Raw genomic sequence first — 19040 nt, forward strand, 5'->3', positions numbered from 1 at the left:
AAGGCTCGGCGCAATTGCTACCTTACCTGCTCTGCGGAGGGACATTTTGCAAGCGGCGGGCAGGGGCGGGGCCTTTACGCTCCCCGGGGACCCGCCGGAGCAGCCCGGGAGCCCGACGGCCGCAGCCAAAGCAGCCCCCGAGTTTCTAAACTTGGCATGGGGGTCTCCCAGCATTAGCGGACGCTACCGCGGACGCAGTCCGGGACGCCGCCGCTGCAACCGCAGCCGTCGCCGCCGCTTCTTCCGCTTTTGTTGTTATGCTGCCGCCGCCGGGCTTGTCTCTTGCTGGCGCTCCCTGTCGGGCTGCGGCAGGGCCGCCGCTCCGCGTGCGCTCGGGGAGGGCCGGCCAGGCGGCGGGCTGGGGGAAGGTGGCCACTGCTGCGGGGAGGGGAGCGGAGGCGAGGCAGGGCGGCACAGCTCCCCGAGGGGACGCCGGGTGACGGGTTCCCGCCCTGCCCCGCTATTCCGGGTTGCGGTCGGGGCCTTTTAATTCCCCCTAAACGGAGGAGGCTGTTTTAGGATCGGGGGTGTCAAAAGAGTGCTGCCCATCTGCTGCGATCGGAATCGGTCGCAACGGAACGGCTCTGACAAAGCTTTGCCTGCAAGCGGGGGTCGGGGAAGGGAGGGGGAGGGAGCTTGTCTGAGGAAAACTGCTATTGTGGGTTGGGACCGGGGGGTCTCGGGAGGAAAAGACAAGTGGAGAAAACTAAGCGGCTCTCTGGTTCCCCCCCTCTTGCTCAGCAGTAAAGTTCATATTAACAGAGAGAGAGAGAGAGAGAGAGAGCAAGGGCTTCCATCCCTCTCTGGATATGATGTATGGACTTCAATTCCCAGAATTCTCCAGGTAGCATGCTGCCTAGGGAATTGTGGGAATTGGTATCCATTCATCTTGAAACTTCCAAGGTTGAGAAAAACTGCTCTAGACTCTTGACAAATCACTTTAATGACAAAACGCAATTGTCCCTTTGCAATGCAGAACCAAAAGTTGGTGTGATTATACCAAGCATTCTCTCCCTCTCCCCCCCACCTCTCACCATAAATTGAGGACTACCTATTTTGGTTGGATCACAGAAGACGTTCAACCACAGCCTACTTTACAAATCAAAAAAGGCTCGGTTCACAGCATATATTAAATCACAAAGAAGCAGATTATATTATAGTTTGGCATGTGAGGTGTACCCATCCTATGGATTATACCTGCAGGAAGTCAAATATGTGGATTATGCAAATAATCATTTGCTTATATTCATATAAGATTTGATTCTGAGGTGATTTTTTTTCTCGATAAAATACAGAGAAGAAGCCAGTTAGATAGTCCTTGTGCAAAAATGCTTTGCATGCTTTGAGGAAAGAAAAGGACTTTAGTGAAGGAAAGACAAGTATATTGGATAATTCAAACATCACTTCCGATTTATATTTCACACAGCCCTGAAGGTGCAGGGCCTGAAGGACTTCACAACAAGTCTAGAGACAGATAGAAAATATACAGCTTAAATCAGGGATCCCCAATCTCCAGTCCATAGATTGGTACTGGTCTACAGCCTGTTGGGAACCAGGCCATGCAAGCAGCGAATGATTACGCAAAGTGTTATAGGAAGTTAGCACCCACCCCTTGCCTAGAGGAATGAAATATTTTGGGAAATACTAAAAAGGCAGAATATTATATTTCCCTGGATGAGAAATGGAGAAGCATGTTTTAAAGACAAAGCAGCCCCCACCTTCTTGCCCCCCCCTTTGTCGGTGGACCATCATCTGCAACACAATAGGACCCATCTAGCAACAGAAACTAACACAATAGGACCCATCTAGCAACAGAAACTCACCGCATGGCACCTGGGAAGATTACATCAGCCAGCAAGGCTAGCTAAGACCCCCATCCTCTGGGAGTCTGACACCAATCAGGATACTCTTTCGGGGCCCCAGGAAGTTCAAAGCCAGATAGGGCATAAAACCCAGGGACTCGCTGCATCTCCGCCCTTTTCTGTTCAGGAACTCAAACCATGTGATCCTGTCCACCATTAAACCATCTTTCCAAGCAGTCTCCATGTTTCCAGTGACTTTTTCCCCACTTGGAGCTGAACCCAGAAGGATATTTCTTCTTACAGTGTAATTTGTGCATGCGCAGGATCTAGGCTGTGCACGCAAAACCATATCCCCTCTGCCAACTCTTCGCTGCCAACACCACTGCCGCCTGCCCGTGGAGCCAGAAAGGTTGGGACCATTTGCTTAAATGATAATATTAAAATGAAGTTACTTCAGATTACATTGGTTTACTATATAGAAAGGTACCAGAGAATTGTCAAAGAGTCAGTGATACAGAAGAATCTCCACATTGTGAATTATAAATGTCGCAATCTTTTTAGAAATCTTGCCATTTTGCTTTGGTATACAAGTTGTCTTCTTAAATGGAAAACTAAGTCCAAAGCTAGCATTTTACAAGTCTAAGACTTGTAAAATGTCTTACATTAGACAGCCATGCTCCTGCTTAGATTATTGATCTATCTTATTCATTGTTGTAACATTCTATGTGAAATTCAGTATGGACGCCTATTCCTGAAATCTTAATAAGGAATTGTGACATCCGACACTTCTGGCCATTGTGATTTCCTTAAATTTCTGAGCCAGATAATTAGCTAAGTGGAATCCTTTTTGGTCTCTAAACTCAGTTGGTTGTTTACAGCCATTTCATTAATCCAGTGCTCACTGAGCCTTGATAGTACAGTGGTCTAAGCACCCTGTTATTAACACAGCTGCCTGCAATAACTTGCTGGTTCGAATCTCTCCAAGGCTCAAGGTTGACTCAGCCTTCCATCCTTTCTAAGGTAGGTGAAATGAGGACCCAGTTTGTGGGGGCAATAAGCTGACTTTGTATAAATATACAAAAAGTATGAAGGCTATTGCTTAACACATTGTAAGCCGCCCTGAGTCTCCGGAGAAGGGCGGCATATAAATCAAATTAAAAAAAAAAAAAAACTGATGATGTTAACCTAGTCAGCTAATGGAACATCTTCATAATGACCATCAAGGACTCTACAGTTCAAGTCACCATGGGCAAATAGGCAACAATATAAACCTAATAAATAAATAAAAATAAACTCTAGAACTCTATTCTATTGGAATTTGCTAAGTAATTACAAAAATGTCTTAATTGAAATATTTTTTTTTGGAACTGTGGCAATTGGAAAAATGTCTTAAAAGTCATCTGATTCGAATTCTGAAAATAGAAGGGCCTAACAACTGGATTTCTGATAGATCAGTGTTTAAAAAAACAACTTCTAACTAAAGAAACAAAATAGCATAAATTATAGTCAGAAAGTAAAAGAAGCACTGACAGGCATCTGGAACTGACTGTTTCCAATTATATCACTGAGAAAGCAAGCAGCAAGACCTTAGAGAGCAATGTTTCTCAACTTTGGCAAAAAGCTGGCAGGCGAATTCTGGACATTGAAGGCCACACATCTTAAAGTTGCCAAAGCTGAGAAACACTGCCTTCAAGTTTCAAGTGGTCCAACTCCAGTCAGAGGAAAGTGGAAAAAGTAATACTTCTGGATGCATACACAAAATTCAGCCTGGATAAAAAAAATGTTCTCTAATGACTTTACAATGAGAAAGTTCTTCTCCCTATAATTTTGCTCAGCAATTTAGTTATTTATACTTTTTAAAAGCTGTAATTGTACTTACGTATTTATTTTCATTTTTTAAAATGTCATTATGATTTAACACATAGATAATATGTCAATCTTATCCATCACATTAACCCTGGTAACTATTTAAAAAAACAGTCTCAATGTGATCATACCACTGGACATCCTTCAGGATAAAATTCACATTAAAAAACATTGATAAGAGACCGTGTGTTCCCATCCCACAAGTATAGTATATATTTTTGCGCATTTTTTACTAATGGAAAAAAACGGAAATTGAGAGAAATAATTCAGATTAGTTGACAGATATATGGGTGCTAAATTATAAATAAGGAAGTAGAACCGTCTAGGCTCCAGTTCAACCCATCACTTAAGCATGAATTTAAATTTAAAAATATAAATAATCCCCCTTTTACTTCCCTCAAAGCATATGTAGCATAAACACAATGGAATTTGGCATGGGCATAAGTGACCTGATGGTTTATGCATACAGCATGAAGTTTCCTTGATTCTCAGTCCATCAGCACTCATGTTTCTAATAGTGTGCAATATATTCAACCATGACAGAATAAGACTGAGTATTACAAGAAAGTCTTGCCATATTATCAATACCTCTATTTCAAAAGCGACCTTGTTAATTTTAAACCTGTTAGCCCAACATTGATTTTCAGTACTATTATGGAAAAGTTGATGTAGAACTCAATTAATGCAGCTATCTTAAAGTCAAAATATAGATACACTCAATCAACATGGACTTTTTTAGATGCACCCTACCAAATACAACTGGTTTTGTTTGTTTGATGAGATCTGTACTATATAGGCCAATTAACGTTATTTTGACACAATGCTGATATGAGGAAAAATTATTAGCATATTCAATGTCCTTAAGTACTTACAGCGATGTGAGTAGATTTTGTTGAAGAAAACATTTCTGCAAGCTGCAACAAGTTGCCCAATATTATATCACATTCATTCAGGTTCACTCTATTAATTATTCCTGATTTAAATAAATGTTATATTAGCAGAAGAAAAAAGACTCTGAAGATGCAGGAAGGTTTTATGCCATCTGTAAAAAAATATCTTGATAGAAAGTACGATACAATGAGTCTGTCAAAGAAAATCTTCAGTTTACATTCACATAAAATAATAATACTAACAACAACAATAAACCCATTCCTGGTAGAGTAAAGCAAGTAGGAAGAGCAATATAGGTCTCAGTTTAATAGTACCTCAGTTTGAAACCCAGCAAGGCTCCAGACTGAGGCAACACCTCAGGATAAAACTTTGCTCAAGCAGCCAATTTGTTTCTTACTGGTGCTGTCTAAATGTGTCAGAGCACAGTATGTCTCAGTCATACCAGTGAATGACGTGACCTGTATATCAAATCTTTTTAAATTACAAAGACATGTACAATATTTCAGACAGAAACAATAATGCTGAAGCTACTAGACAACCCCTTTTTAAAAAAAAAAATCTTAATTTTAAGAATAAATTATGTACTTTGTACTAATGGAACCAGTCTGTAGGAAAGCCAAAACTGTGCAAATCCTTCTGTTCATCTCTGCAGCCATTTACATGAGTGAATTGGTGTGTGTCAGTGGTGAAATCCAATTTTTTTTACTACTGGTTCTGTGGGCGTGGCTTGGTGGGCGTGGCAGGGGAAGGATACTGCAAAATCCCCATTCCCTCCCCACTCCTGGGGGAAGGATATTGCAAAATCTCCATTCCCACCCCACTCTGGGACCAGCCAGAGGTGGTATTTGCCGGTTCTCCAAAGTACTCAAAATTTCCGCTACAGGTTCGCCAGAACCTCCTGGATTTCACCCCTGGTGTGTGTGTGTGTGTGTGTGTGTGTGTGTGTGTGTGTGTGTGTATGTATTTGTATGTGATGAATACTGCTTTATAAACCTGCAAATATCTCTACAAGAACCCATTACAATAATAATTATGTAGTTTTTTTGATATACATATATGAATTAAGCCTTGAGCAAGACTTTTAAATGCATTCCTGATTTCATTTACAAGATGCAAAAATGACAAATTATTTCGAAGAACTACAACAGAAATATTTATGCCACTGTTACATGAACAGCATGTTCTAATTGATGAGATACAAAACAAAAATAGTTTCAAGCAGAATATGACATTATGAGACACACCTTTCATTTCGACGACAATTGAAAAGAGGGAGATTCATAAGAAAAAAATATCAGGAAAACGTCACTGCATGAAATATACATTTTATTGTTGTTGCTATGTGTTTGAAGCTAGGTTTACAGACAGGTACTGCTTTCTCTGCGCTTAAGCAGAGGTCTCTTCCAACTCTGTTATTCTGTATTCTATCCAATCAGATTAATTTCTTGGAAGCATGAGAGCAGATACTAGTTTACAACCCTGGGTACCAAGAATGAAGAGCTCAAAGAAGAAATAACCACATTAGATTTGTTCATCAGTTCTTCAAAAACCAGTAAGAGAGTTTTATAGTGGAGCCACTATATACTTACGTCAGAATCAACACTCTCGGAACAACCAAAGGAACGGGAATTTTGCTTCAGTATCACAAGCTACACTGCATTATAATTAACTGAGCAGATGAGGGAAGAGGCAGAGCCTCAGCAAAAGAAGGTATCCTATCAATCATTGCTTCTCAAAGACAACCATTCATACAAAACATTGCAGTCAATTGTAAACTTAGCAAGTCCATTTGCACATTCTAAGATGGTTAGTTCTAAAGTTGCTTACATGGTTTTTCATCTTGTTATTTTGATGTTGACCTGTGAGGGTTTTCTTTTTTAAAAAAAAGGTTGTATGCTGTATAAACTGGATAATTAAATTTTGTGCATATGGTGCAAAACCATGAACGCATTAATTCAGTAATCATGTTAAGCATGGTATGGGAACATAGCCAGAGAATTAATGCAACTGTTGAATAGGGAGCTAGACAGGTTTCCATAAAAATGTTTTTTACTATGGAGCCAGATCCATCTTTATGGTTTCTTGAAGGGATGCCCGGGCACGATAAAGTGTTTTTTTAGAGGTCATTCCAGAAATTATAAATTCACATAACATAGGACTGCAAGCCAAATTGAGGGAAACCCAAAGATTTTTCCCCGTAAGGCATGTCTGATTTCTAACACTTGGCAATGGTGATGGCTAAGCTGGAATGAGAAAGATCTTTAATGATTGCACAGACTGTCTGAGAAATAAATGAATGGCTGAGTCCAACTTGTTGAGGATTTAATTTTGGCAGGAAGACATAAGTGTACAAATACATACCTGAGAATATGCAGTAGTGGCATATATTCACAATAGACGTCTAAGCAAATTTAAGCATGAATGGCTTCCATACATTCTATATACCAGTGGTGAAATCCATTTTTTTTTTATTACCGGTTCTGTGGGCGTGGCTTAGTGGGCATGGTGTGGCTTGGTGGGCGTAGCAGGGGAAGGATACTGCAAAATCTCCATTCCCACCCCACTCCAGGGGAAGGATACTGCAAAATCTCCCTTCCCACCCCACTCTGGGGCCAGCCAGATATGATATTTGCCGGTTCTCCGAACTACTCAAAATTTCCGCTACCGGCTCTCTGAACTGCTCAAAATTTCCACTACGGGTTCTCCAGAACCTGTCAGAATCTGCTGTATTTCACCCCTGCTATATACTAATAAAGGAGAATATTTGAAGCTCAGGTTTCAAAGAACTAGCATTGATGATGTTACCTAGTGTGAGTAATGTAACATCTGTAAGAAAGCAACCAAGCTGATAGAGCATCAAGGATCCCTCATACCATATACTACACAGCAAGGCAAATGTAAATATGTATGGAAAAGAGAACTGATCAAAGAACTGAAATCAGAGACACTAAAAATTTGAAATCTTTAGAACTATTTAGCATTATACCGGTAGTATGATAAAGAGGAGGGAAATACTATTTATAAAGTTTTTAGTTTTTTAGTTTTTCTATTTTTAAATAACAAATAGTGGATATTTTAGCTGAAAGACTTACCATACATTCTTATTTACACTGTTCAAATAATATAATTTACTGTTTTCTATAATTAATTTCTAATCAAGCATACACTGTACAATCTTGGTACCTCTTGTTCACTTATAGATGTTACATTTATATATCAATTAATTATACATACATACTGTGAGATGAGCAAGCTACACAAATTTAACAATTGCATGCATGCGTTTGGAGACATAGGGCAACACTGTTGTTTGTGATAGAATGATAAATTGATGTTTTGCAGTATGTTGGAAAAGCAATGAAAATAGGATGCATAGTGCTATCTCTCCTTTCTCCACTCTATCTTCCTTTTCTTCACCATTTCCACCCAGAAAATGAGTGAGTGAATGAATATGTATGTGTGTGTGAAAGAGAAGGACGAGCAACAAATGCATTACAATTGTTAAACTAAAGTGTGCTTGAACTAGTACTGAGCATCCTTGAATTCAAAGAGTACTAGCAAATCTTTGAACATTTATCTGTTTTTCGTTCAATATTAAAATTGCATTGTTACAACTTCAAAGAAAAGTACAAGTTTCTAGTCACTTATCAATGTTCCATAGATGCTGATAATAGCAGCTACTTGGCTCAGGGTCATTTCTGGCTGATTATAGTGTGCCTTTTATTTTAAAAAATATTGCTTCCCTGGTAAGGAAGTCCATATAGCTATTTCCTCTTGGGGTTTTTTAAGTTAAAGCACATCTCAAATATATCAGCATGAAAGATTGTAGCAGCATGACATTTGCTGTCCCCATTCCAGGTCTCTCTCCTGCCTCTGTTACTTCTCTTTCAAGTCACTGCAGTCTTTTCCCATGAGGAAAGTATAAATGCAGACGGCTCTTGGCAACAAATTCAAGAAGAAGAACTCTTTGCTGGCAATCAATGTGCCTTTTCAGTGAGCACTCCGTACCTGATGATCAACAGAATTAGATCTACAGCATTTTCAAAGATTTAAAAGACAGGAAACCATTTAATGATGTTTTCATAAATCTTAACCAAAGTGTTCAGAAATCAAAAAGAGAAAACATGCATGATAAAGGATATGTTCCCCTGTTTTTTGTCTGACAAATAACAGCAGTTGTTGAAGGTTGAATTTAGTTTCATGAGAGAAATAGAGAGAGAATAGTCAGCACAACTACAATTAACTGTGTTTGTATTAGCAATCCACTCTTCTCCTCCTAACTCCTGTCTTTCTTCTTGCTACTTAGAGATAGGCCAAGTATAAGAATTATTATTTTCTGATTTTAAAATTTTTCAGTGATAAGAATTGTGTGAAACAATCTGTGCTGTTGCACCTCAAAGCCACTCAGTAACTCCATTTATCATATATCGGTGGATCAACAGATTTAAACATGATGTACGATGCATATTTTTTAACATCACTTTCAAGAAACTCTGTAATAATATTTTCAAAGCATAACACAGTCTAAAAAAGAAAGTAACATTTTCCATTTTCAGAAGTAGGTGTTTTGTAATTTTGAAAATACTTGATTCTTTTCTTTATAAACTTGTTAAAGAATGTATGTTTAGAGCTTTGCACAATCATTGTACTGTATTCAACTATGAATACATTTGCAATTTGTTTGCTTTGCTGATCTTAGTATGTCATTTAATAATGAATCTCTAAACTAGATTAAAACGCTCAATGTTCACGTTTCCTTTCTTTCGAATTGTACTTTTCACACGTGCAGTGATATAGTTGTATATAACTGCTGTGCTCACTGCCCTTCATCTGAACCATGGATTATAGTTCAAGAGCACCAGACAATAACCATCTGCCTTACACAGATGGGATCGGGCAAAATCAAAGATGGACTTTTTCTAATCCTTAATAACTTTTCAAGTTGAGTGCATCTGAATATAAAGAGTTCATTTCTCAGAATGAAAGCAATAAAAATGAAGCGGGCTCCCTAAAATCCCACACTTAATGCTTAATGAGAAAATATAGCACAAAGTTAGTTGAAAAATGGGCAGCTATATGAATGTTTAAATAAATGCATACATACATACATACATACATACATACATCATACATATATACATACACACATGCTTTATATGCAAACATTCTGCTATTTTTAAGTATTTTAGCTTTAAATAAATACTAAAATTAAGTATTTTAGCTTTAAATAATAAAGCTTTAAAAAATACAGGTATTTTAAAAAAATACCTATATTTGAAAAGTTGTCTGATTCTTCTTCTAACTTAGAAGAGTCAATGTTTATAGTAGATTCTGCTCCCACCACAGTGATTTTCTTGAAAAATCCTCTGATAAACCTATTACTAGCCTACCATTGGCAATATTCCTACCTAGTAGTGCTAAAAGGGCTTTTTGCAAACCATGAAGTAGATATAGCTGGAAACCTGATCTAAGCTTCTCTGTCTCCTGACATCCCCACAATTATAGCAGACCAATTCTTCCCTCCTCCCCACCCCATTAGCTTAAGTGGGGACCACTTAATGAAAATTTCTAGAATTGAAAACCCCATTAAAGCCCCTGCCTTCCTTTCCTAAATAAATCACATGAGCTTTGAAAATGGTGGATGATCCATCGTATCATATTCCATCAACCCTCGCTTGAATCAAAATCAAGAAGTTTTTGCAAATAGTTGTTATACCTTCATTCTGTAATTCTCTGCAAAATTACATGAGGCGTCCACTGATGTTAATGTATCAGGTCACCTAGCAGATTGAAAATCAATTCCTGTGTAATCCACACAGTAGATCAACTGTCCTGGTTGCTTCATTCCCAGTCTCAAGTGTAACAGCCATATTTAACATTTTAATATTATAATTGCCGAATACATTGCTGCGCACTAGCTAGGAAAGAAAGGAAAAAGTCTGGATCATGAATATCATACAGCAGTTAAACCCTAGCATAGAACATTATATTTGGTCTCCCTTTTTCCCCCTTTTATTCCCAGGCTTGTATAAGCTAACTCTTAAATTGCAATCCTATCCTTGACTATTCTGAAGGAAGCCCCACCATTCTCTACTAAGATTATTTTGCCCTGCAGCTTTATTTTTTTTACAATTTGATTTATATGCCGCCCTTCTCCGGAGACTCAGGGCGGCTTACAATGCGTTAAGCAATAGCCTTCATACTTTTGTATGTTTTATACAAAGTCAGCTTATTGTCCCCACAATCTGGGTCCTCATTTTACCTACCTTAGAAAGGATGGAAGGCTGAGTCAACCTTGAGCCTGGTGAGATTTGAACTTGCAGTAATTGCAGGCAGCTGATGTTAATAACAGTGCTTTAGTCTGCTGTGCCACCAGGGCTATCCCTTGGTTAATTAGAGTGAATAAAAAGAGTTATCAACTAGGCAATGAAACAAATTTGGTGGGGGGAAGCAGAGGAATTATAGAAGATGCATCTTCATTCAGCATTTTGAGAAACCTGCTGTCAGAGGAATGTGTTAGCATTCCAAATAGTGCCTCCTCAAACATTTGAAGCAGGGGTCTGCAACCTTAAGCACTCAAAGAGCCATTTGGACCCGTTTCCCACAGAAAAGAAAACACCGGGAGCCACAAAACCTGGGTGGGCGTAGCCAACTCGATGTCACTCAATTCCACCAGTCACATGACCCCCCCCTAGCCATGCCTACCCAGTCGGTCATTAGGGCAGAGAACCAGTTGTTTAAAAACACCAGGAACCACAAAACCCTTTTTGACATATCTCTCTCTCTCCACTCCCTCCCTCCTTCCCTCCTGTCTGTATCTCTCTGTCTCTGCCCTGGCTGCTTCTCCATCCTCCGCCATCACCCTTACCTTCTCAGGCCAGGTGAGGAGTGACTGGGAGGGGAGGGCAAGGGGTGGGGCCAACCAGCGGTGGGATCACCCGACAGGGAGTCACAGCAGAGGGCCCAAAAAGCTGCATGTGGCTCCAGAGCTGCAGGTTGCTGACCCCTGATTTGAAGTAATAGCACTTGAGATGTCTTCTCGTCTCACAGCGTTATGACATGATGGCATGAAATGTGCTCTTTGAGGAAGTGAGGGCTGATCCGCACAAGTGGTTTGCCCCAGCATGAATCCAGTCCAGTCCATAATTTCTTGAGGCAAAGAATGCATGATTTTTTCCCCATAGCCCATAAGGAAGGCAACAGCTGCCTGCCTTTTCCTGGGACTCATTAAGTCATGTTTTCTGATTTGTCCTGGCACAATCTCTGCTGTCCACAATTGTCTGCTGTGCTCATTATATGCAAACACCTACACAGGCAAACCACCTGCAGGATGGAGATACCGCTACCTCTGAACAGTTTATTCTTGAAACAAAGTCATCAGCTGAAATCCCAGCTTTCTTTCTGTTTAATCTTACTGGTATAATAGAGAATTTGTGGGTCTTAAAAAAAAAAAAAGTAGGTGAAATTGACAAGCTCCTTCCTTCCTTCCTTCCTTCCTTCCTTCCTTCCTTCCTTCCTTCCTTCCTTCCTTCCTTCCTTCCTTTGTTAGTCCACTAATGGTCTCCCCATTGGGAAGCCTGGACACTCTCTCTAGTGCTCCGCTTAAACGACTTAAGTGATCACTCAACAACCGCAACTGGGAGACCCAGCATTATGGTTGTTGAGCAAAGTGGTCATGTGGCATCTCATTTAGTGACCATTCTGCTTAACAACCAAGATTCTGGGCACAGTTTTGCATAAACGGAGGACCACCTGTACTGCAGAAAATTTTTGTGTTGTTTTTAATATTTTGGCTGCCCCCCCACCCCCCAATGTAGGTCATTCTGACCCATTGAAAGTTGAATGGCATAAAAATGTTAACAAAATAAAAAAAAATAACATAAGTGAACTTATTGTTTGGTCTTTGTACAGTCAGAAAGACTGTATATATGGCTTCTCTTAGAAGAAAAGTGGTGGCAGTTGGAATTCAGTTACTGCCCTACAGGAAGTGGCAATTGCTGTGTATATATCAAGATCCTAAGGAACATACACTCTCTCTCTCTCTCTCTTTCTCTCTCTCTCTATATATCTATCTCTTATGGTTTTAAATGCTAATTTGCTGAATTAGAAATGTATATCTATCTCTTAAATTAGATTGGAGAGTCTCCCTGTATATTGCTGCACTAGAGCTGCCTACAATTTCAGCTGTGAACCACAGAAACTTCTGGAGAGTCACAGCTTCCTGAATCTTGATTAAAATATCTCACTTGTGTTCTTTTTAATCTTCTGGTTTTTCTCCTTCCACTTTGAATCATTGGCAATAGAGAAGGTGAGGACGCTTGGTGTCTGTAAATGAAACTGCAGGGGGGTAGAAAAGAGTTTACTCTCTCTTTGCAAAATAAACATTTTTGTCTAAATTGCTGATGTTCCAGGCTTAATGTGATGGAATTCCCAGAGCCTCAAAATGAAAATGGACATTTTGAAAATACTGAGGAACAAGAACAGATGGGACATTTTTATGGCATCAAATTATTATCAAGCACCCTCCCCATGTAGCCAAGAAATAGAAAGAAGATCAAATGCAAAGGAAGCACACAGAAACTTTGACACATTTTGTTAATGAGAACCAAGTTACATATATTCAGTTTCAAAAATTATTCAACATAAATCCTTTTTTCCTAAATCTGTCTATTCAGAATCTGTGTCATAATCTCACTTTTTGTAGTACTGAACTAATTTAAGGGCAGTATCATATCTCAAAATTTTCTAAATCTGAGTTTAAAATGTTATACTTTAATGCTATATTGATGTTATTTTAATATCAGCTATATAAAAGTATGGAAGAAAATGCTGAAAGATCCGAAGAACAGTTTTATCCACCTGGCTAAGCCTTTATTTCTTTTTCAATTTCTTTCGTAGCTCTCCCATCACTGATTTCTACTTAATCTTTCTTAAAGTCTAAATCAGTAGGGTTTAGTGCCTGTCTCTGATTGTCGGTTCAGTATAATCCACCCATTCTCCTCAGCTATGTAGATAGTCAGTTCTGATAAATAAATGTAAACTGTTGTATTAATTTGCAAGAACTAAATATATTAAAGGAATTGATGGTGTGCTACATGTTTGTAATAAAATAGATGCAAATTAATGATTGATCAATAAGCTTTTAAATTTCTTGTTTCACCAAAATTTTCACTAACTGTGGAACAAATGTTAGTTGTTGCATGATTTTATTTATTTTGTTAAATATTCAGGAACAGCTTCCTCCAATTTAGTAGATTATTTTGTATCAGAGGTTTTTTAAAAATTGCTATTGAATATTATTATACACAAGTTGAATAAAATTAATATTAGGCTTGACATGCTTACAAAGGAAAATAATTTCTAACACAGCTAAATGAGCATCAAAATTTTCAAAGCATAGAAGAAAGAGACAGACATACAGACAAACTGTGGAAGTAGATCGTATCTCAAAATTATCTAAAGCTAGGTTTAAAACTTTCTATTTTAATGCTATGTTGATATTATTTTAATATAAAGTATATAAAAAGCAAAGGAAAAGATACCGAAAGCCTTAAAAAGTTGGATTTGAACAGATTGTTAAGAGGTTTTTATCTTCTGCGATAGTAACAAAAGACTGAGGTGCAAAATAAATCAGGAATGCAAGTTCTTCATCTATTTTTGCAAAATGTTATGAAACATGAGCTAAGCCTAAGTATCCCCAAGGAAATGAGATAGTAGCAATAAATTTTCATGCTCCGGAACAGATGGCCGTGCCACATGAAGAAAGCAAAATGTATCAGGCTCTGTGAAATGAGAGAGAGAAGAAAACTCCTTGTCCACATGTTCTTGCAAACTGTGCTACGTGTGTTATGATAGGCATTCTGTATGAGCAGCATGACATCACGTTTAGTCTCCTTTCTGTCTCTCTCTCATCTCGGTTGCTATAAATCAGCCTGGACTGTGAGTAATGCTGAAGGAGTTAAACGTTCAAAATTTGTGTCTGTCTCTTTTATTAGCTAGCTAGAGTAAACTGGAGGCTATCGTTCAATGTCAGGTTCAGCATCCAATGACCCAATACGTTAAATTGTGGCGATCACAAATCAAGGGCATAATGAAGTCTGAGAAAGTGGTCTATCCTGATTTATTAGGACATCTGTCTGACTATAGACAATCTAGTGTTGCCCTTGGACAGCATCAGTTATTCCCATGGTCTTCTACTTATCAGACTGGCCTTCAAAAAAAGAAGAGGAAGAATGCCACAGAAAGTTGCCAATATCCCAAGGTTTTGCTTCAGTATTTGGAAAGATTAACTTTTTAAAAAAAGAATCAAGTGAGATAGGCAAATATTAACTGGCACATAAATACTAACAGCAAAATTCTATTGTTTATACTATTTGTACTATCATTGGAACTGAAATTAAAGGCTGTTTAAGTTTTGGATGTTGGTTGAAATAGAGAAATAGAAAATGATCTAGAAGATAAAGCAACAAACTTATGTGGAAATATGTTTTCTCTATATATTTATCTTTATATAAGCAATATAATCTTGACTATAAGAGTAAGAAAAAGACTATATTGTAACATCTCATTTTTATTCCTTATATTTTGAACTAATTGTAAAATTGTGTAAATCTAGATTCCACATGTTCTTATACAGCATTCTTTAGAGTAGTGGATATTACCTTTGTATACAACTGCTCCCCACCCATCCTCTCAAGTAGTTTACATCGGTTGGATAGCTGTCATAAATGGTGGTGAGCAGAGTGCTTCGTGGGAATGCTAGAAACAATGAAAGTCTACCTGTGTCCCCTTTCATGCTTAGGACCTAGTAGTGAGTCACAGTTCTTCTGAAACTGCATGGCTTAGTTCATCCCATCTCATTTCCTGTATCGGATGAGAAGAGCACATCTGTGTCCTTCTGTCCTGGCCCCTTTTTACAGAGGCACGAATGAGAGTGTTTTAACAAAGTGCATCACTGTTTGGTTTGATGGCAGCAGTTCCTCAGATAGAAAGTCCATACAGAGAGTGGTAAGGACAATCAAGAAGATTATAGGAAGCTTGTCTCCCATTATTCAGGATACTGCTTATAAGTGCTATGTGCTTAGAGCTTAAAGTATTGTCAGAGACCCCACACACCCACTTTACAGTCAGCTTCTGTTGCTCCCCTCTGGGAGGAGGTTTCAAAGTATTTCTACCAGATTCTGTAACAGCTTTGTTCCCTATGCCATCCATCTGGTAAACTTGCAAGATTCATTTTTCTCACCGTGTACAAGTATACTTCCAAACTAGACTGTGTTGTTTCTCTGTGTCATATACCATATTTTTCGGAGTATAAGACACACTTTTCTCCCCCTAAAAGAGGGTGGAAATGTTGGTGCATCTTATACACCAAATACAGCCATTTTGGTCTCCCGAAGCCCTGCCCCGCTTGTCCCATTTTTGCAAATAATGGGCCTGTTTTTCACAAAAACAAGGTGCGCAGAGAGTTTGGGAGGCCTGCAGTGTGCTCCTGGGGGCTGGGGGAGGGCAAAACCCTTTTTTTTTCTTACTTACCTCTTCAAAATCTTGGTGCGTCTTATACACTGGTGCATCTTAATAATCCAAAAAATACGGTAATATATGTGGGTATATGCATAATTTTGTATTTATTTATTTATTTTGTCATGTTTATGTAGTGTATATTGGATGTGGTGGCCTTTTGAGAGTTGTATACAACAAAATTTCATTTTAATGTATGCAAATTAGTGTATATTTAAAGTGACAATAAAGTTATTCTAAGTCTTCTAAGTTTAAGTCTTGATTTGGCAGGGGTCTAATAGGACACATTTCAAGATTACTGTGTCCATTGCAAATGAGAGTGATTGCACTTGATAATTCGCTGATAGTGCATAGAGAGAATTACCTTATATACCCTCAGGAGTAACCAGGGTTTCTTCTTCATATTTTTTGAGGTTACTTGCAACACTTAAGAGGCCTTGGTTTTGAACTTCTTGTTTAAATAACAGCCATCTCTAGCCTAGAGATGAGTTCAACTTTTCTCAATAGCATAAGCAAAGGTTTTCTTGAGTGGATACTGGGCTCAAATTATCCAAATGCAGCTTTTATCTGTTTCTGATAAAACAGATTTAAAATAAGTAAAGTCTGCTTTAAATTGAAAAGATGTATATGCATTGAAAAATAATATTTATCTGATTAGTATTATTTATCTCTCCCTACCCATCTCTACATTATCATTCATTAAATCATTTATCACAACACAAATGTGTGTGTTTTCTTCATTTGTTTGCAGAATAAGTGCCCAAATGTCTTCCCCCTTTATTTCTTGTAAGATATATAGACAGACAGATATATTTGTGTACAAATATGTACACAATTGTGTATTTTAATCATAGCAACTAATCTTTCAAGTCACAAGGTGCTGAATCAATGGAACTAATAGTTAAGAAGTACTGGATTAAGGGGCCTTGAAACTGAGATCAAGTCTCGCAAGCATAAACCTCAAATTAGAGGTCATAGTTAGACAAAAATGAGGTTTCATTTGTGAAACTTGTGTCTGTCAAAAGCTTCTTGTGCAGTCAGTGTGGCTAGCAACTTAACAGGGTCTGAGAAGGAATGTAGCAAGCAAGATTGTCTAAAGAAAACAGTGGCTGAGTAGAATAGTCCATAGCACTTCTTGGAATACTTACTTATTGGATTAAATAATTATCCAAGATTTTGTGGGATCTCTTTAGCTGCTTTTTTTTACATTCCAGTTTTCAGCAACTAAACATATGCAGTGCTCTGCCTATTAATCATCTTCCCTTATTATCTGCTTTGGATTTACTTCATCTCATTCTACAGTCTTTAGACTTGTTTTTATAATTTTGCTAAATCCTTTATATGGGTCATAGTTTTAACATATGTTGTTAAGAACAGGGAATGCATCACACTGAATCAAATACAACATTGTTGTGTGTTCTTTTCCCCCATTGAAAGCATAGGAAAGCATTTTACCTTTGACCTTAAAGTTAAAGAATAGAGAATAGAAAATGTGCGAGAATAGAAAATATAAGATTAAAGCTGTCACATCTAGCTGGGAATAAGAAAACACTGTACTTAATTGAATTAGGTCTGAGAAGATCAGCAGAAGATTGCCCTATAAGGATCCAGTTCTATAATTATATAGCCAACAGTAAGCTTAAGTGAATATAAAGAGTCTTTTAAAGAAACACATTTAGTATTGCACTCTAAGCCTGTATTTCTATATGTAGAAATATATAACAATATATTTCTATACATACAATTATACATGTATTCTATACATATATATGTAGAAGTGCATAGAAATATATTTCTATATACTTGAGAAGGTTCACTGAGATCACAGGACTTAATTTTGCATAGAAATATACAGATTTACACTGAAAATATTACTTTGCTGATTTAACATTTATGTTTGTAAAGCTTTTGCCCTTAAAAGGATAAATAAAAAAATACATAGCCAGAAGCAAATGTGGGCTTTCTAGTCTTGATATAAACTGTTCATTTCAATTAATATTACTTTGAGAATGATTTTCATTTCATCAACGATACAAAGTTGGATAGTTACAGTTCTAAAAGGAAGTAAAGTCAACATGCTGTTCAATACATTAATCCACTCAGCAGTACACACAATTACAGTAACTAAATTTTAAGTGTTCCAGTTCACATTTCAATCCCTGGGACAAAATAAACTTAGATCCATCTGCCTGAGAAGAATTCATCCGCAGACTGCAGTCTTAGCTAAAACTATACATATACAAAGAGAAAACAATTTAATGCATATGATTCATGTGACCCTAACATTTTAGTTGATTTTATACACAAATGTCTTAAAAGCTGTAAAATAATAAAAAAATAATAAAAAATTTCCCCATTTAATGAACACTTGCAAACTAGGATTTCAAAGGAAAAAATCAGTATAATATTTTTGGATATCAGTGATTTTTTTCCCTAATAAAGTGCAGCAGATTTTTTAAACATATACAATATAATAGAAACATGAATCTTATCAGTATAATATACAAAGCAGAAACCTCTCTGGTAATGTGCTTACATTATTTTTATAGTATTGTTTTAATGAGAAATAAATTTGGTTTCATTCATTTATAGTGAAAAGAAAATGTCATTTTTGCAACATCTAACAACAAATATCTGTTGATCTTAGGTGTTCATGAAAGTATATTTAATATTATGAACATATATAGGACTTGACACTAAATTTGACATTAAGAGAAAAGATAAGGGCCAATCCTGAATTGACGTTGAAAGTGTCAAGTCTGGGTTATTCTTACTACTGATTAAATAGGAATAAGACCATGTTACTGATTTGTATTCCAAATCTACCTACTTCCATAAGTTCCAGCGCTGTTCTTCCAGTTGAGTTAGCAAGTAATCTATGTATTTATTTGAGTCCATGTACTCCTGCAGGAAAGAAAAAAAAAATTATCAGTGAGTTTCTGAAAGGCAAGAAGTACTAGTAGA

At 37.6% G+C, this 19040-nt stretch overlaps 1 protein-coding gene and 1 long non-coding RNA gene across 9 annotated transcripts in view; one reads left to right on the forward strand and one right to left on the reverse strand.

Annotated features, from left to right (window-relative positions):
* Positions 1 to 19040, reverse strand: part of NCKAP5 (NCK associated protein 5) — a 674857-nt gene that overhangs the window by 433486 nt on the left and 222331 nt on the right. For 7 of the 8 annotated variants that reach the window (XM_034423812.2, XM_060687933.2, XM_087884207.1 and 4 more), the window contains one exon: positions 18907 to 18980. In XM_034423812.2, coding sequence (XP_034279703.2) covers positions 18907 to 18980 — 74 coding nt within the window. Of the gene's footprint in view, positions 1 to 26; positions 638 to 18906; positions 18981 to 19040 lie in introns of those variants that run through there. The other variant, XM_034423838.3, reaches the window with a different exon arrangement.
* LOC117669446 (uncharacterized) lies at positions 638 to 13221 on the forward strand. The gene is made up of 2 exons (XR_004592446.2): positions 638 to 12867; positions 12971 to 13221. It is a non-coding gene; the product is annotated as an uncharacterized LOC117669446 (long non-coding RNA).

This window comes from Pantherophis guttatus, chromosome 1 (assembly GCF_059756535.1).
Source record: "Pantherophis guttatus breed Tessera chromosome 1, ASM5975653v1, whole genome shotgun sequence".
NCBI classification, from domain to species: Eukaryota; Metazoa; Chordata; class Lepidosauria; order Squamata; family Colubridae; genus Pantherophis; species Pantherophis guttatus.